Source organism: Microcaecilia unicolor, chromosome 2 (genome assembly GCF_901765095.1).
Source record: "Microcaecilia unicolor chromosome 2, aMicUni1.1, whole genome shotgun sequence".
Lineage (NCBI taxonomy): Eukaryota > Metazoa > Chordata > Amphibia > Gymnophiona > Siphonopidae > Microcaecilia > Microcaecilia unicolor.
The window spans coordinates 518,523,667-518,544,083 of record NC_044032.1 but is presented as its reverse complement, the minus strand read 5'-3'; the positions used below and the strand labels follow the sequence as shown (position 1 = coordinate 518,544,083).

General features: G+C 43.7%; 1 protein-coding gene across 3 annotated transcripts in view; it reads right to left on the bottom strand.

The window, feature by feature from the left end:
* Positions 1-20,417, bottom strand: part of LCTL (lactase like) — a 193,449-nt gene that overhangs the window by 166,016 nt on the left and 7,016 nt on the right. For all 3 annotated transcript variants that reach the window (XR_003940714.1, XR_003940715.1, XM_030191236.1), the window contains exon 2: positions 4,936-5,107. Coding sequence is in view for 1 of the 3 variants with exons in the window: in XM_030191236.1 (XP_030047096.1) it covers positions 4,936-5,020 (85 nt within the window). In the remaining 2 variants the exon portion in view is untranslated. The remainder of the gene's footprint in view (positions 1-4,935; positions 5,108-20,417) is intronic.

Here is a 20,417-nt window from a genome sequence, read left to right as displayed (position 1 = left end):
ATGTAAATTCTCAAATTGGACATACAGTGGGGGAAATAAGTATTTGATCCCTTGCTGATTTTGTAAGTTTGCCCACTGACAAAGACATGAGCAGCCCATAATTGAAGGGTAGGTTATTGGTAACAGTGAGAGATAGCACATCACAAATTAAATCCGGAAAATCACATTGTGGAAAGTATATGAATTTATTTGCATTCTGCAGAGGGAAATAAGTATTTAATCCCTCTGGCAAACAAGACCTAATACTTGGTGGCAAAACCCTTGTTGGCAAGCACAGCAGTCAGACGTCTTCTGTAGTTGATGATGAGGTTTGCACACATGTCAGGAGGAATTTTGGTCCACTCCTCTTTGCAGATCATCTCTAAATCATTAAGAGTTCTGGGCTGTCGCTTGGCAACTCGCATCTTCAGCTCCCTCCATAAGTTTTCAATGGGATTAAGGTCTGGTGACTGGCTAGGCCACTCCATGACCCTAATGTGCTTCTTCCTGAGCCACTCCTTTGTTGCCTTGGCTGTATGTTTTGGGTCATTGTCGTGCTGGAAGACCCAGCCACGACCCATTTTTAAGGCCCTGGCGGAGGGAAGGAGGTTGTCACTCAGAATTGTACGGTACATGGCCCCATCCATTCTCCCATTGATGCGGTGAAGTAGTCCTGTGCCCTTAGCAGAGAAACACCCCCAAAACATAACATTTCCACCTCCATGCTTGACAGTGGGGACGGTGTTCTTTGGGTCATAGGCAGCATTTCTCTTCCTCCAAACACGGCGAGTTGAGTTCATGCCAAAGAGCTCAATTTTTGTCTCATCTGACCACAGCACCTTCTCCCAATCACTCTCGGCATCATCCAGGTGTTCACTGGCAAACTTCAGACGGGCTGTCACATGTGCCTTCCGGAGCAGGGGGACCTTGCGGGCACTGCAGGATTGCAATCCGTTATGTCGTAATGTGTTACCAATGGTTTTCGTGGTGACAGTGGTCCCAGCTGCCTTGAGATCATTGACAAGTTCCCCCCTTGTAGTTGTAGGCTGATTTCTAACCTTCCTCATGATCAAGGATACCCCACGAGGTGAGATTTTGTGTGGAGCCCCAGATCTTTGTCGATTGACAGTCATTTTGCACTTCTTCCATTTTCTTCCTATGGCACCAACAGTTGTCTCCTTCTCGCCCAGCGTCTTACTGATGGTTTTGTAGCCCATTCCAGCCTTGTGCAGGTGTATGATCTTGTCCCTGACATCCTTAGACAGCTCCTTGCTCTTGGCCATTTTGTAGAGGTTAGAGTCTGACTGATTCACTGAGTCTGTGGACAGGTGTCTTTCATACAGGTGACCATTGCCGACAGCTGTCTGTCATGCAGGTAACGAGTTGATTTGGAGCATCTACCTGGTCTGTAGGGGCCAGATCTCTTACTGGTTGGTGGGGGATCAAATACTTATTTCCCTCTGCAGAATGCAAATAAATTCATATACTTTCCACAATGTGATTTTCCGGATTTAATTTGTGATGTGCTATCTCTCACTGTTACCAATAACCTACCCTTCAATTATGGGCTGCTCATGTCTTTGTCAGTGGGCAAACTTACAAAATCAGCAAGGGATCAAATACTTATTTCCCCCACTGTATTACAAACACTAAAATGAAAATAAAATGATTTTTCTACCTTTGTTGTCTGGTGACTTTGTTTTTCTGATCATGTTGGTCCCAGTCTCTGATTCTGCTGCTCTCTTTCTGTTCCCTTAACTCCATTTCCAGGGCTTCCTTTTCATTTATTTCTTTACTTTCCTCCTTTCTTCTTCATTTCTTGTCCTACATCCATAGGTAAAAGCTGGATCCTCCGCAGACTTGACTGGAGGAGGTATAGAGTGGATCCAGCTTTTCCCTATTTTCTCCATCCATGTGCAGTTTTTCTCCTCTTTTCCCTTTCCCTCATCTCTGTCAGTATGCATCTCCTTCCTATTCTTCCCTTCCCTCCATCCATATGCATCTCCTTCCTTTCTCTTCCCTCTCATGTCCAGCATTTTTCCTCTCCCTCTCCATCTAAGTTCAGCATTTCTCCTCTCTCCTCCCCTCCATCCATGTTCATCTCACTTCCTCTTTCTTCCCTCCCCTCCATCCATGTCCAGCATTTCAACTCTCTCCCCTCCCCTCTATCCGTGTCCAGAATTTTTTGTCTCCCCTAAATCCATGTGCATCCTCTGTCTTCCCACCCCTCCATCCATGTCCAGCATTTCTCCTCTGCTCCCTCCCCTCCATCCATCCATATTCATCTCACTTCCTCTCTTTTCTCCTCTCCATCCATGTCCAGCACTTCAACTCTCTCCCCTCCCCTCCATCCATGTGCATCTCCTTCCTCTGTTTCCCTCCCCTCCATGTCCAGAATTTCTCCTCTCTCCCCTAAATCCATGTGCATCTCCTCCTCTGTCTTCCCTCCCCTCCATTCATGTCCAGCATTTCTCCTCTCTCCCTTCCCCACATCTGTGTGCATCTCCTTCCTCTGTCTTTCCTTCCCTCCAACATTTCTCCTCTCTTCCATGCCCTCCACTCTATCCACATCCATGTCCAGCATTTCTCCTCTCTTCCCACCCCTTCATCCATGTGCATCTCCTTCCTGTCTTCCCTCTCCTCCATCCATGTCCAGCATTTCTCCTGCCCCCCCTCCATCCATCCATTTCCAGCAACTCTCCTCTCTCCCCTGCCCTCCCCTCCCCTCCATGTCCAGAATTTCTCCTCTCTCCCCTAAATCCATGTGCATCTCCTCCTCTGTCTTCCCTCCCCTCCATTCATGTCCAGCATTTCTCCTCTCTCCCTTCCCCACATCTGTGTGCATCTCCTTCCTCTGTCATTCCTTCCCTCCAACATTTCTCCTCTCTTCCATGCCCTCCACTCTATCCACATCCATGTCCAGCATTTCTCCTCTCTTCCCACCCCTTCATCCATGTGCATCTCCTTCCTGTCTTCCCTCTCCTCCATCCATGTCCAGCATTTCTCCCTCCATCCATCCATTTCCAGCAACTCTCCTCTCTCCTCTGCCCTCCCCTCCCATCTAAGTAGAACGATTCTCCATTGCCCCTATCATTCCCTCTCATCCATGTCCAGTGATTCTCCTCTCTCCCCCTGCTCTCCCCTCCCATCCATGTCCAGCAATTCTCCTCTGCCCTCCCCTAACCATTCATGTCCAAGAATTCTCCTTTGCCCCTATCCTTCCCTCCCATCCATCTCCAATGAGTCTCCTCTGCCCTCCCCTCCATGCCCAGTGATTCTCCTTTGTCCCCTATCCTCCCCTCCCATCCATGTCCATTGACTCGCCCCAGCCTCCAACTGCCCCCTGAGTTCCAGGTCCAACCTCAGCCCCACCTGCCAACCCTGAGCTCTCCGACTTTCCATTCCTGCCGCCCGCCCTGCATTGAAATCTTTTATTTTACCTCAAGTTGCAGCTGCGAGGCTGCAGTGAAGGCAGCAGGTAGGCTGAGGCTCGTCTCCTCACTTCCCTTCCCTCTCAGTGTCATGCTCTCATGGAAAGGAAATTACATCAGAGGAAGGCGAGATGCTGAGAGGGAAGGGAAGGCTGGGGGTAAGCCTACCTGCTGCTTTCACTGCCGCTTCACCGCTGCGACTTGAGGTAAAATAAAAGAGTTCAATGCAAGGCGACACGAATGGAAATTCAGGGAGCTGAGGGCGGGCAGGTAAGCTGGCCCTGGGAAAAAAGGTGACAGTACGCCATACCTGCGCTTACCGGCACAAAGAAAGCACTGGCTATACCTCACCAGCACACCCATGGCAGCACTGCACCAGTTGGGGAGGGGAATGTCCATGACAGCACTGCACCAGTTGGGGGGATGGGGAGATACCCATGGCAGCATTATGATGTGCAGCTAGGGTGGGCCTTCCCCATCATCCCACCCTCAGTACGCCACTGATTGGGGTGATTCCTTTTCTCACAGCCTTCCTCCAGGAGATCTCTTGCCTTGGTGCCAATCTCTCTCTCTCTCTCTCTCTCTCTCTCTCTCTCTCTCACTGACTCAGGACATTTAACACCCCTCCTGGCCTGAGCCCCGCCTCTCTGTCAATCTCAGTCTTAGCAGACTAGCGCCACCTGCTGCCAAGTGGCTGAACTGCACCATCAGTGAAAGAGTGTTCTTCACTATACCATTCAATCCCTCACACTGTTTAAAGACTGATGGAGAGCATTAATTTAAGAAAGAAAATGAGATGGGTTTTCTATGGGCTTACAAAAAACATCATGTTCAGTTACTTGTCTAAAACAGTCCCATATTACCTCATTGCTCCTGCTACAAATATTAATAGGTAGCAACAAATAATCAAACCTCCCAGAAATAACTTCAGTCTTATTCAGGTTATACTGAACAAAATCAGCACTCTGCAACTCACAATGCAATTTAGACTGTTTAGGTTCCTATGTAAGTCTTTTACAGCAGAAAACAAAATATGAGGGTAAAAAGAACTAGTGTTGTGATTCTGGTCAGAATAAAACTCTGACTGAACACCCACAATCTGTTTTATAACTTGTTAATAAAGCACTATACATCTCCAGTTTATCTACTGCTGTGGTAAAATGAATTATCATGGAAGCTGTTTCTCCCCATATGTCACAAATGTTCCTTTTCATCTTTAAAGCTTAACATGGACATTTTGCTGCTTATGTGGTATAAAATTTTGCCTTTAACACATTAATGGCAAAACATTACTGCAGGTTAGTAAAATAGGGCCCTTCTCAGAGTTAATGAAATTGTGTTGTAGGTTTCTTGGAGGAAAAAAAAACTAAGCCACCTATATACTATATCAGATCTGTCAGCAGCTATTATTCACTCTTTTCACTTACTCTGTCAGTGTTACTCTTTTAGGAAAACACCCTAGAAAAGTTAAGACAATCACAGAGTTATAACAAAAGACAATCAGAAAATGAACAAGAAGCAATACCTTCAATCTGATAGGCTGCTGTTGATGCTCCCCAGGCGAAACCTTTGGGAAATGTATAATTGCAGAGTTGCAGGTTAGAAGTCATTGTGGTGAACTACAAAGATCTTCAATCTGTTCTTCCTTGGTGTCTACTTTGTGATGAGGAGTGCCAGTCCCTGTCAGCTTTGTAATCCTGTCATAAGAACAAGAACTCTGCATTTACTGCCCCTTATATGACTGCAAAACTTAATCATGCACTTTAAAGATGAATGTTTTTATCTATATATCAATATGTGTATATATCTCTACATATATATATACAGTGCAATCCGCTTAAGTGCAAGGGTCTGGGACCAAAGAAATACATGCAATTAACCAGAGCGTGCACTTAACTGTTGTGACCGAAGATGCTTGACATCTGATAAATAAATGTACAATACTGTTTATTATACGTACAGTTTACAGTCTCCGTTAACTGACGTTATACAGTCTCCGTTAACTGATGTTAGGCTTACTTGAAGTAATCAGTCATAGTCCTCTGTACACTCTTGTGTCTGTGAGTTCCATAGACTATGAGGCATATTTTCAAAGCACTTAGCCTCCCAAAGTTCCATAGAAACCTATGGAACTTAGCCTCCCAAAGTGCTTTGAAAATAAGCCTGAAAGTCTGCCAGATGGTAAAAACTGTTATAGCACTGACATCCAATGGCCTCCAGATAGGCCCGCACGGTGTTGAGACTCTCCAGCGCTCTTGCAAAAGTGACAGGAGGTTGTTGAATTTCATCAGCATGTGCCTCGCTGCTCATTTCATCATCTGTTTCATCATCAGCCGTTGCCTGCGTGTAGGGGCATATCTCGACATCAGTGCTGTCGTCAGCTGTTTGTAGATCGTAATCAACAGCTACATGGTGATGAAACTTCTCTTCAGTAACACCGGCTGGGATGTCAATAGCCTGTTCATCTGACGCGTTTGCAACAGCTGCATCTGTTTTGTCCCCCTCCACATCCCTAACAAAGCTTGCCTGCTTGTAGAAGTTCACAATGGTTGCCTGTGTAACATGATTCCAGGCTTCTTTCTGCATATGTAGGGAATCCAACGGTGATAGATTACGAGCCAGTTCAACAGTACGTTTATCCTTGCCAGTCTGGTCATCCACAATGCTCATTAGACGACATAGCACAAGACCCAATAATGTTGTTTGAAATTGGCGATTATGCCCTGATCCATAGGTTGGATCAGAGAGGTAGTGTTTGGTGGCAGGAAAACCACCTTGACGTTAGACAATCTAATATCATCACTGTGTGCAGCACAATTATCACAAAGCAACAAAATCTGACGCTTTTGTACCCGCATTCTACTGTCTAACTTCTTTAGCCACTGCTTCCAAATTTCCCCAGTCATCCATGAATTTGCGTTAGCTTCGTATGACACAGGAAGTTGCTCAACATTCTTGAAGCAACAGGGCTATGTGCTCTTTCCAATGACGAGTGGTTCCAACTTCTCACTCTCATCCATATTGCAGCAAAGGAGGATCATCAGTAGCTCCTTCGACGTTTTATTTCCTGTAGTTTCGGGTTGTTTGAATGCAAGTGTTCCATCAGGAATCGCTCGCCAGTAGAGACCGTTTTCGTCAGAAATGAAAATGTCACGAGGTGCAAACTCATTAAGGATGGTAGAAAGAACTGAAACAACCCAATTTTCAGCACCAAAGTCATCAGCGTCTTGTTTTTCACCATGCTGTTTCTTGAAATTTATGTTGTTCCTCTCCTTCCATCTTTCCAAACATCCAACAGTGGCTTTGAATTCAGTTAGTCCAAGACTTTCAGCTAGCTGATTAGCTTTCTCCATAAGCAGTGGACCACTGACAGGAAATCGTCTGCTCCTGACTTGAGAAAACCACAGAAGAAGAGCATCTTCTACATCCTCAGCTTTTCCCGCCCGTTTACGTTTCCGGTGTGGATTTGTATTGTTTTGCCAGTCTTCCAGAAGCTGGTCTTTCTGCTTCAAGGTACGTGAAATTTGCTTGGATTGACACCATATTCTTTAGCAATAGATGCTTGACTTTGTTTTCTAATTTTTTAAGAACTTCTATTCGTTCAGCCAGTGTTAAAGTCTTACAGTTGTGTGACGACGACAATGACAACGATGACTCCAGTGTAAACTCTAACAACATTCTTTCACTTATTCTGCCTTTGGCAGTTAACCAACGAGATTTCAAATTTACTGCCCCTTTGTCACGCGCCAATCGGCTTCCATATTCCATGCATGCGCTTATGCGGAGTCTTTCCTGCAGAGCAGCGGTCTTAAACCATGCATATAAGTGAATCTTGCACTTATCAGTGGTGCGCTAAACCGGTTTGTCCCCAAAGAAATTGATGGCGCCAAAAACGGGACCGAAATACAGCATGCAGTTAAACAGAGCATGTGCTTATTCGACATGCACTTAAATACAGTGCACTGTGTATATATATACAGTGGTGGAAATAAGTATTTGATCCCTTGCTGATTTTGTAAGTTTGCCCACTGACAAAGACATGAGCAGCCCATAATTGAAGGGTAGGTTATTGGTAACAGTGAGAGATAGCACATCACAAATTAAATCCGGAAAATCACATTGTGGAAAGTATATGAATTTATTTGCATTCTGCAGAGGGAAATAAGTATTTGATCCCCCACCAACCAGTAAGAGATCTGGCCCCTACAGACCAGGTAGATGCTCCAAATCAACTCGTTACCTGCATGACAGACAGCTGTCGGCAATGGTCACCTGTATGAAAGACACCTGTCCACAGACTCAGTGAATCAGTCAGACTCTAACCTCTACAAAATGGCCAAGAGCAAGGAGCTGTCTAAGGATGTCAGGGACAAGATCATACACCTGCACAAGGCTGGAATGGGCTACAAAACCATCAGTAAGACGCTGGGCGAGAAGGAGACAACTGTTGGTGCCATAGTAAGAGAATGGAAGAAGTACAAAATGACTGTCAATTGACAAAGATCTGGGGCTCCACGCAAAATCTCACCTCGTGGGGTATCCTTGATCATGAGGAAGGTTAGAAATCAGCCTACAACTACAAGGGGGGAACTTGTCAATGATCTCAAGGCAGCTGGGACCACTGTCACCACGAAAACCATTGGTAACACATTACGACATAACGGATTGCAATCCTGCAGTGCCCGCAAGGTCCCCCTGCTCCGGAAGGCACATGTGACGGCCCGTCTGAAGTTTGCCAGTGAACACCTGGATGATGCCGAGAGTGATTGGGAGAAGGTGCTGTGGTCAGATGAGACAAAAATTGAGCTCTTTGGCATGAACTCAACTCGCCGTGTTTGGAGGAAGAGAAATGCTGCCTATGACCCAAAGAACACCGTCCCCACTGTCAAGCATGGAGGTGGAAATGTTATGTTTTGGGGGTGTTTCTCTGCTAAGGGCACAGGACTACTTCACCGCATCAATGGGAGAATGGATGGGGCCATGTACCGTACAATTCTGAGTGACAACCTCCTTCCCTCCGCCAGGGCCTTAAAAATGGGTCGTGGCTGGGTCTTCCAGCACGACAATGACCCAAAACATACAGCCAAGGCAACAAAGGAGTGGCTCAGGAAGAAGCACATTAGGGTCATGGAGTGGCCTAGCCAGTCACCAGACCTTAATCCCATTGAAAACTTATGGAGGGAGCTGAAGCTGCGAGTTGCCAAGCGACAGCCCAGAACTCTTAATGATTTAGAGATGATCTGCAAAGAGGAGTGGACCAAAATTCCTCCTGACATGTGTGCAAACCTCATCATCAACTACAGAAGACGTCTGACCGCTGTGCTTGCCAACAAGGGTTTTGCCACCAAGTATTAGGTCTTGTTTGCCAGAGGGATTAAATACTTATTTCCCTCTGCAGAATGCAAATAAATTCATATACTTTCCACAATGTGATTTTCCGGATTTAATTTGTGATGTGCTATCTCTCACTGTTACCAATAACCTACCCTTCAATTATGGGCTGCTCATGTCTTTGTCAGTGGGCAAACTTACAAAATCAGCAAGGGATCAAATACTTATTTCCACCACTGTATATATATATATATATATATATATATATATATATATACATACACACACATACACATGATATAAATATAGATGTCGATAGGAAAGGGAGACCACCACTCATACGGTAAAACATATAGGTGTTGAAGTTTCATGGTATCACTATAGGACAGAAATGAATGAGGATTTTATTTAATGTTTTGTCAGTAATTACGATATTTACTGTTCCGACAGTAACTTCTGTGCAGAGCCATAGTGTGTGTACAAGTTGTTAATGTAGATTAAGATTTGTTGTAATAAACCAACCAAATGTGAACTTCTGGAGGAAACACCACCTGATCGGTTTCCAGACTGTGCAGGGACTGTCTCTCTCAAGGATATTCCATCAGTAGGCTGAAAGCATTTTAAGAATCACACACTAGATGGCACTGCTACAGAGCTCTGCCTCAGAGCTGTTCATAATCTAGAGAAATAAGACTCATATGATCAAACTGAATCTGAGTATTACTTCTGTGTTCAAATTACTATGAAGGGAGAATTAAAGGAATTTAGAACAACAACAATGGGCCAATTTTCAGACCATGGGAGTTAGACTGGCTAACTTCCACAGTCAGCGCTGAGAGCCCATATTCAATGCCGGGCCATTTCTGGTGTCCGACATTGAATATGTGGGTTAACTTTGGCCGGTCGGACTTTAACTGGCCAGCCAATAGCACTGGCCAGTTAAAGTCAGATTGGTCAAAGATATTCCAGGGTTTCACGTGGCGAAATATGACCGCCAAACTTGGCTGGCCTGACTTTAAAAATCAGCAGATAGCTGGTTACATCGCCCAATATAGCTGGCTAGCTGATAGCCACTAACTAGCAATATTCAATTGTACATGGTACTGAATATCGGTGGATAGCTGGTTATCCTGTATTTAACTGACCAGGTGCCGATCCTGGCCGCCGGTCAAATATGACTGAATATTGGGGGGGGGGGGGGGGGAATGGTCCCATTTGCTATCTACAGAAAGTAACGGAATACCTGTTATATTACAGCACTATGGTTTAGGAAAACTCTAAAAAAACAAATATGATAATAAGAAAAATATTCATACAGAACCAGTGTAGATATTGCTCTAGAGAAAAAATTGCAATGTCTGTGATTCAAAGAGTTTACAATCTTATTGCATTTGAGCACACAGACACAAACAGCCCCATTTTAGATAAAACAGAAATTGGAACTGAAATGTCTGGGTTGGAATCGTGTGCAATTCCAGTATTTTAGAAAAGGATCTGCCAGCATAGAGCCTTTTCTAAAATATATACAGGAATATATGTGTATTTATCAGCAACATGCAGCACGAACAATCATTTTAAATATGCCAGCATCTAAAACATCAATGGAGGTGACTCAGCAACCTATATATCGTGTATTTCAGAACACAGATGTACATGTGCTGTCACATAGGGGGAACCACTACTTTTAATATTTTAGCAATCCTGAAATTGCACATTTTAATTGTTCATTTTGAACTATAACATACATTAATGACAGAAATAAAAGATTCTACTTGAATTAATTTAAGTTCATCATTTCTATTCCACTTAACCATGAAGGTTTGAGGCGAATTACAGGAAAATGAAATTACTCACCTGTAGCAGGACAGCAGACACATGTTCACAAATATAGGTGACATCATTCGACAAAGCCCAGCATGGGAACAACCCTAGCTTCTTTTCCATTTGCTTTTGGGAGTTCTACCGTACAAGCCTATGTGCCTTCCCACCTGCAGTGACCCTGCGGGACCAGCCAATTTATTAGAAAACTACTAGAATACAACTCCTAGGGGAGGAGGGCAGAATGTGAAAATATGTGTCTTGCTGTCCTCAGAGAACATCTGCTCGCTTTCTCCGAGGGCAAGCAGGACAGCACATTAATATGTATGGGAATCCCTAAGGGGAAAAAAATGAATGACCCCTGCAACAAGCTAAGGCCTAGAACCATTTTTTCTTCTTTTTTTTTGTAACAGCCTGAAGCAGAAACAACATGGCAAGGGGGGTGGAGTTAGATTCTAGATCCCAAATAGATTCTATAAGAATGATTGACCAAACTGACTGTCATGTCAGGAATCTTGGTTCAGACAGTAGAGAGATGTGAATGTGTGGACTGATGACCATGTTGCAGTTGTGAAGATCTCCTGACTCTCTAGAGTCAGCTCAGCCTGATTATATGCAAAGGAAATGCTGTCTGTTAGCCAGTTTTTCAGAGTGCATTTGCTGAAGGCATAGGGTCATAAGAAATAAAAAAAAAGCCTGGGGGAACTGTCTATGGGGTTTAGTCCACTCCAGTCCACAGTATGCACGCACTTTTACTGAGATGGGCATGGGGTTTGGGAAAGAAGGTTGGCAGAACAATTGACTGATTAAGATGGAATTATGACACCACCTTAGGAAGGAACTCAGGAAGCGTGCACAGAATTACTCTGTTGTGACAATATCTTGTGTAAGATGTAACATCTACTAGAAGCCTGAGCTCACTTACTCTGTGGGCTGAAGTGACTGCTGCCAAGAACAAAACCTTCCAGGTCAAAAAGTTCAGATTTATTTATTTATTTATTTGCACTTTTATGCTATTTTCCTTATTAAAATAGATAATTCAAAGTGGTTTACAAGCTTATAAAACAATGACAGATGGAAATAAAAGGTAAAAGTTACAGAAAGGAAATAGTAAAAATAAAATAACCAGCCATAGTCAACCCACTACAATCTGACATTCTAAAAGTCAAATCATCAGGGGAACAAAAATGTCTTTTGCTTCCTTCGAAATAACCTAAGCTTCCTAATTCCAAATCTAAGGGAAATTTGATCCACAACTCTGGCCGAAAAACCCAAAAAGCTTTTGAATGCCATCCTACTCTTCTCATAACATCTATACCAGGAATAGAGGCACTTTTCCTTGACAAGATTGTAGTAATCTAGTAGGTATATAGGAAATGATTTTATTTTTCAGATAAACTGGTTTCTGAAAATATAAAACTTTGAAAATCAAAGTTAACCATTTAAACTGGGCCATTTCCTTCATAGGACAACAATGTAATTGGTTGAGAAGACGTCTAGCATTTTCCCAACTATGCCCCACCCCCACCCACCCAGCAACAATCTAGCTGCTGCATTCTGGATAATCTGGAGTTTCTTAAATATGGTCAAAGATAGACCTACATATAAGACATTGCAATAGTCCAAAAGACTTAACAAAAAAGCATATGAGATAGTTACCAATGCTTTCCTATCCAGAAAAGGCTAAGATTTGGTTGGAAGAGTGTGTATTGGTGAGAAGGGATTGAGGGGAGTGTGTGTTGGGAGTCAGCAATTGGCCAATTAAGTGCTGATATTCAGCACTTAACAGACCAGGGTAACCACATAAAGGGACAGCATATAACACAGTCCTATCTTTATGCAGCAACTCCTGACCAGTTAAATTCTAAATATCAACTTTCCAGCTATGTGTTAGCCAGTGCCGCATATACCGGATATTGAATGCTGAAGCCCAGACATATCCCGGCATTGAAAATCTGAGAATAACACCAGCAGTGGTCATCAAAATGCTCACTGCTGCTGGTTTCCCACATTGAATCACTACTATGACCAACTGAAGCATCTCCATGCGGAAGTGAGGCACTGTCAAAGCTCTGTTCACCCACTTTAGATTGAGAATGGGATGAAAAATACCTTCCTTTTTGGGAACCACGAAATACACGGAATAAGTTCTGGAACCATACTCTTGCTGAGGCACCAGAACTACTGCCTGAAGCTATAGAAGTCTCTGCAAGGCGTTCTTAATGGCTGTGACCTTCCATTGCCCCTGACAGAGAGACTCTAAAAACCGATCAGGTAGAGGACGTTTAAACTCCAAGGCATAGCTGTCCTGCACTACATCGACAACCCAATGGTCCATAGTAATCTGTTGCAGAGGAGGACGACCCAAGACACCTTCATTAGGAGGAAAGAGTCTGACCTGTGCTAAGGGAACTGGAGTCACTTCCCCCCTCCCTCTCAGTGACCTCCCTGAAAGGATTGAATCATATGAAAAGAATGACCATGCTGAGCACTCCTCCAGACTTGCCCAGTCTATACCACCTTGCATCTCAAAGCCTAGCTCTTGCCAATGAATCACATCCCATTTCTTTAGGTCTATCCTCTGGTAACCGTGGAACCTTGGCTTCCCCTAAACATTTAACTAGCCTATCCAGTTCCTTACCAAACAGCATGAAGCCTCGAAAAGGCAGGGAGCACAGCTTACATTTAGAAGCCACATCCGTTCCCCAACCACGGAGCCAAAGAGCCCTCTGGATGGCAACAACCAAGGCCATATTATTGGCCGACGTCCTAACCAAAGCATCAGCCAAGAAGGAGAAGCCCATCTCTAACTTCGCCAACTCCTGGTCCACCAAAGCTCTTTCCCCAGAGGGATCATCCAGCACTTTCTCTGACCAATGGAAACAGGCCTTGACCACAAGGCCACCTACAGAGACAAAGCAAAGAGGTAAAAACTCTTCTTTTATAGACTCCATTTTTCTATCTTGGGGATCTTTAAGAGCCACACCACTGTCCACTGAGTTAGTGATCTTTTTTGTAACCACCATTACAAGGTCATCTACAGTAGGAGACCATAAGGGCTTCGTGTCCATGTGAGGAATAGAGTACAGCTTAGCCATCGCCTGCAAGTCCCACTCAGTGTGAACTATCTCTTGGAGATCTTGGCTCATGGGAAAGGTTTTAGAGAGCCACATAATCTCCTTAACCAAAGGATCTACCTTCTGAGTGTTTCCTTCCCTATGATGCTCATCAATTTTCAGAACTGAAGTGACCTAAGAATGAGCGCCACACGCTCTTCCCTGTGAAAAATACGGACCACAGAAGGATATTTCCTAGGGGGAAGTTTTTGCCCAAAATCTGGAAGAGCAAGACCCTCCACCTCTGGATCACTGAAAGCCTCCTCAGAAAGTCTGGAAACAAAATCCTCAATATCCTCCTCCCCACAGTCCAACCTTGGCCACTTAGGAGGCTCAGGAGCAGAGTTAGAGACGGGCCCAGAGGCAGCCCTTGATGATAAAGAGGCTTCTATGGTACCTTTTGACCTCCAAGCTTGGTACAGGGCCCAAATAAAATTTGGAGCAAAACCTGTGGCCCCTGACACTTACTTATCCACTGCGGCCAAAGTCGACCCCAATAGGAGATTTTCTGTGCTCAAGTGCGGAGGTTGGTCTGAGGTGCACAAAAGCCTGGCAATGGCGGATTTCCCACCACAATAGTAATCACCACTGTACTCGCTTTCTCTTCAGTGCCTGGAAGGGAGATGGAGCCACCGGAGCCATTCTTAACTGGGCCTTCCAACTCCTGCTAACCGGAAACTCAGGCTCTCTGCAGAGCTTGCACCTCGCACCCGGAGTCTCCAGACCCTGATGCCCACATGCCTGACACCGGTGCAACTGGGAAACCATGCCTTCAAACCTACTACGAAGGGCTCTGGTGCACTAATGCTCCCACACTGCCTACTCCCAGGAAAGGAGGACATGGAGGACTGACCGCACAGCAACTGAGTAGTATTGCTCACAGGATAAAAGTGCCCCTTATGCTTCTTGCTCCTTTTTTTTTGCTGCTAAGTGCGGGAAGGCTCTCAAGGCTCCTGGCTGGAACTGAGGTCGAGGCACCAAGTTCCTCCTGGCAGTCAGGGGCACAGGGAGAGGGACCTGGCTGCATGGGTGTGTACCCCAGGGGTAACCATAGCCCCCGTGGACCAACAACCCTAAACAAAAACCTAACAAGGCAGAGAACAGCCAGGCAAGTAAATATCCTGGCTTTTTTAAACTTGCAATATCACAGCAAACTAAAAATGAAGTGTAACTTACGCTGTCTTCAAGCAAAGTTAGTCTTTGGGAAAGAGTGGTTGTAGTTGTGGCTAACCCAGCAAACTAACTCTGATGTTGAGCAAAGAAAACAAAATCACTATCCTCATCCACAGAATCATGGAGGAAATGAAGCTAAAATTCAAGATTTTTTAATGTATGGATTACAACAAATTTATTTCAAATTTCAGATGTACTTGTATGCAAAACAATTCAATTTTTAGACAATTAAAGTTTCCTAACTTTGTAACAAATTTTAAATGTAATTCAGCTGAATTATCCCAATGTTAAACAAGTTTTGTGATCATTTTTCAGGTTAACAGCACTTGTAAAACCACAGAACTAAAGGCATTACCCACCAATTGTCATCACAAGACAGAATCAGATGTATTAAGGACTCAATTCCCTTTCCCTCTGATTTTGTGTTACTTTTATTTTTCAGCTATTCTGGATTTCAGATAAATTCAGGACATACCAAAATGTTTGATATTCTTTTCCCTCTCTCCATGTATGGATTCCTTTTCCTGCATGCTGCATCCCTACATTAACCCCAAATGAGAGTTTCCACTTAGCTCTGGATAGTTGTCTTCTCCTTGCTTCACTGGACTTTGGCCTTGCTTGAACGGTGGGGCCCTTCAGCGACTCCAGCAAAATAATGTCTTCTTTGCTGATCCAAGGCTCAGGAAGCGCTACCTTCCTAACTTAACTCATTAAGACAAAACCCTCACTTTCAAATCTCAGGTTTATCTATTAAGACTGGGATTCAGATACAGAAACTTCCCTACCTATTTTGAAAATAAAAGCTAATTAGACTCCCTAACTTTAGGATCCTATTCTAAAACTATTGTCTCTGTGCTAAAGAGCTGTCCATTTTGTAGTACTTCAGCCACACCACATTCATGGACTTGTAAAGCTGAAAGCAACTCTATCACATATCACAGCCACCCTCACTGCAGTTGTTTAAATCTTTGAACAACAGCTCAAACAATCAGGCTGTAATTAGGTTCACTGGGCATAGGCCTGACGTCACTGGGCATAGGCCTGACTTCACTGGGCATAGGCCTGACCATAGACTCTATAACAGGTAAATTCACAGCACACAGTTTTTGAGCAAATTCTCTTGCTCATTTGTACTAGTCAGGCTCTAAGTCTCAGTCTCTCAGACAGACTTAAATTCACCATAGCCAGCACCTTCACAATTTAAGGGGGGGGGGGGAATACCCCCCCCCTCCCCCCCCCAAAAAAAAAATCAGCTTCCAACCAGTCAGGCCAGTCACTCACTTGCCACATTGACTCAATGGGTAGCATAAACTGTACTTCTAGGGGAAAATTCTCCACCCTCACACAGAGCACCCACCTATGCTTCCACACACACTGAAATCCACAGCTCTTCTGAGCAACTGCCACCCAGGGTTGCCAGGTGGAAAAAATTTTTCCCACCCAATCGAGCCCAAATCCAGCCCAAAACCCGCCCAAAGTCAAACCCCGCCCCTGACACCCCCACCCCCGCGTCATCATCCCCGCCCCCGCCGTCATCAACCCCGCCCCCACTGTCATCAACCCCGCCCCGCTGTCACCGGCTCCGCCTCCCCCGTCACCGGCCCGCCTCCCCGTCATCAGCCCCGCCTCCCCCGTCATCAGCCCCGCCCAAAACGTCACGAACCCCGCCCAAAACGTCACTAACCCTGCCCCCGCGGCCGAAAAAAACGCTTTTAAAACCGCCCAAACGACCCAAAAGCAGCCCAAAAAGCCGCAACCCGCCGCGGGCAAAAATTTCCCGCGGCGGGTCGCGGAAAACCGCCCAATTGGGCGGTAAAACTGCCCACCTGGCAACACTGCTGCCACCCCAGCCGTTTCCAGAGTGACAGAGACTCAGATGACATCAGCGCATACCCAGCATCAATCAGAAGCATGAATTTAAAAACATTCCAAAACTTTAAAATGCAAACAGTTCCATTTTGCAATTGCGGTCTCCATTTTGAAAGTAAAAATTCCCATTGAAATGAATGAGAAATTTAGGTTATAAGTTAAATAACCACAAAAATTACCACAAATTCTAATAAAAATTATGTCCCCCTCCCAGTTTACTGTGTATAAAATGCACTTATTTTCAAATTTAAAATAACATGCTATAGAAGACATTATTGAATTTCTTCATAAAACCATACTTTTATTCACTTGAAATTCCCCAAATGCACACCCAGTGGCCCAAAAACCTGCCCGCATGTAAAACCATCACAAAATCAAATCAAATACATTTTTAATTATTCATACCCCCCCAACCCATCTCAGGGAGATCCCCAGACCCCCTGCGGACAAAAATAATTTTTAAAGCATCCTCGTCATGACCCACAGCACCACAGATCTAAAAAAAACACCATTTAAAAGTACAAAAACAAATTTCTGGGCCACTAGCCCCCTTACCTGTCCCATCAGGGCTTCAAAAATTGACACTCACTTTTGGTTGGGATCCCTGTGGACCTCTCCACCCCCCCCCCCCCCCCCCCCCCCCCCCCATTATAGCAGTAAAAATTCACAAAAGCACTAGAACTCCCAGCTGGTCAGGCCTAAAATTGAGACCTAAGTTTCATTTTGGGCATATTTCCCAGCTCCGGAGTTAATTCGCAGATCTGCCGAGTTCCCCTTCTAGGCCTCACACAAGCCATTCGAGAAACCTCATTCTTCTGGCAGACAGCAACAGGAAGGATGTAAACAGCACATTCGAAAAACCTTATTCTGTTGCCATACCGCAACAGGGAGAATGCAAACAGCACCTCCTCTACCCCATAGAGCCCTGGACCACCAGGGAAGGAATCCCACTGACCACTAATGACCCTGTTGGACCCCTGGATCCCATACCCAGGTAACTTTAATTATATATTTTTTATAATTATTTTGTAACCAGTGGTTACATAAGGACTAGGACCCTTCCCCTGGGGCAATCCCCTTTCAATCCTACCAGACCAGCTGCAGACTGGAGACCGAGAACATATTGGCTGGCAGAGGGTTGGAACAGTGCTATTATACAAGTCAAAGGGGGTATTTTACATAGGCCCACTGGTGTTTTTAGCACGCATTAAAAATAGGCGTGCGCTAAATGCTAAAGATGCCTATGTATTCCTATGGGCGTCTTTAGCGTTTAGTGCATGCCTATTTTTAACACGTGCTAAAAACGCCAGCGCCTATGTAAAAGACCCCTTCAGAATTTTAGTGTTCTCAGACTCCATCTGCTGGTAGGCAACCATAACCCAAGCATCAGTATCTGGACCGGTCAGGAGGGCTGACAAGGAATAGATTTTTTCCTTAGTTAATTCATAATTTCTGTTCAAAGTGTCCTCTTTCAATCTTGATACGTTCAAAAAGTCTTCAACACCACTGACTAAATGCCATTTTGCTAAAATGGATCTTATTGGTCACTTCCTGAATGATGTCATTTTGAAAACAGGGATCATCCATTTTGTACAGCATCTTGCAAAAACATCTGTCAATAATAGCAATATTTTTTTTAAATAATAGTACATTTGTTTTGGGGTTATTTGGAAAAATTTTGAGCGTATCATTTTTTCCAGACACTTTTGTATAAGGGCAGGAGAAATAGAAAGAGACAAAAAGCCCATACAAAGTGATCAAAGGTGATAGACTTGAGTCTGGAGCAGGTGCCATGACAGAGCTACACATTTCAATGTGACAATAAAAAACGCAAGTCCCAGTATAGCAAGACGACAACAGTTTTATTAAAATATTAAAATTCAAGTGACCCATTGCGGTTACATTTTATCAGTCACCTACATCAGAGGTATGATATAAGCCTTAGTGTGGCGAAACTAGTATGCTGATTAGGCTCGTCAAATATCAAGCAAACAATCTTAACCTGAAATGCGACAAAACTCCTACTATACTTACTGTACAAAAGAAAAACATTTGCCACATTAATGATTATATCATACCTCTGATGCAGGTGACTGCCAAAATATAGCCACATAAGATCACTGGTGTTTTAATATTTTAATAAAACTGATATCACCTTGACATACTGGGACTTGTGATTTTTATTGCCACATTGAAATGTGTACCTTTGTTATGGCATCTGGTTGCTCTAGACCAGGTCTATCATCTTATACAAGGACAGAAAATACTTTAGCAGCCATCCTAGGAGGTGGGATGCTGTAACCAGATGGTATATAGCTCCTCTCTTCTCTAACTTGGTATGGTCCTAAATGCACAAGTATACTGGGCTAGTGAGAGTCCTGCAAGATCTTTACATTTACATTCATCATTTTATTTGACAGGGAAAGTGAAGTTATCACCAGAGTACTATTGGCAGTACTTTTACTTGTGACGAGTAGCATATTTTCAACCATACTTTTTACTTGTAACTTGTTATAAGTAAGCTGTGCTTTAGTATTTAGTAACAAAGTACAAATTTGGAAAGTAGATTTTTTTATAACTCTGCTTTTCCCCGTCTATAGGCTTTCCTACCGATTTCAGACATGGCTTGAATCTGATTGGGCCTGAACTTCCGATCCCAAAAGCAGCTGAGCTGGAACCATTAGTTTGGGCTCAATCAGATGCATACCAGCATCTGACATCACTTGTAAACCCTAGTCCCTGCCCTCTACACACGCACTACTTCAACCTATTCGGCCACATTCACAGGAAGGGGCCAAGATGCAAATCTTCTACATTCCCTTGTACAGCACTGTGTACTGCAGTCAGGAGGTTAGTGCTGCCTGTCTTGGAGTGCTCTCTACTCACTGGATTTTAATTTTGTCAGTACTATTATGTTTTTTTTCCAGTTCAAATATTTTATTACATTTTTCAAAAAGATATCAACAAAAATCAAGGTAAAGGGACAATCAGATGTACAACCTAAAAAGAAACTTAAAATACAACATAAACTGGCATAAATAAAAAAAATATACACATACATAGGTTAAAGAAGAAGGATGCTTACTAAAGACAATATTAATATCCCATAGATGTTATAAGCAAGGATAAAAGCTAGGTTTATACAACGTCTAGCGACGTTGTAGAATCAGATCTGCAGAACTGAATATTTTTAATAATCATGAGTGACAGATTTATAGAGCTAACATGCTCATGAAATATAAATGCTTACTTAAACTAATAGAAAAATGGTAATCTCAGATTTGGTATGCGGAAGAGGAGACATTTTTTGGGTTATTACTTATTTAGGAATGTAGCTTCTGGAACTAGACCAGGGTAGATTGAGAGTTACTTCATACTGTTTTTGTAGTGCACTGTTCAGTACATGTTTAATTTTATTGAGACTGATCTGTGTAAGAAATAAGTAGCAATATTGTCATTTTTGCAGTTGCAGAAGCTGTTTACATGCTGGTATGGAGTAAATGGGGTGGTGAAAAGGGTATAAAGATCTTATCCTTCCAGGTCATATCTGGATAATGGAAATCCATCCCCTCAAAGCTAATGCTCATAGATCTACAATTTATTCGAGATTCCAGTGGAGAGACATTGATTCAAGAATTTCCAAGGATCACCTTCTTGAGGATCTCTCCTTTTCTTCCCAAACCAGGTATCCAGCATTTCT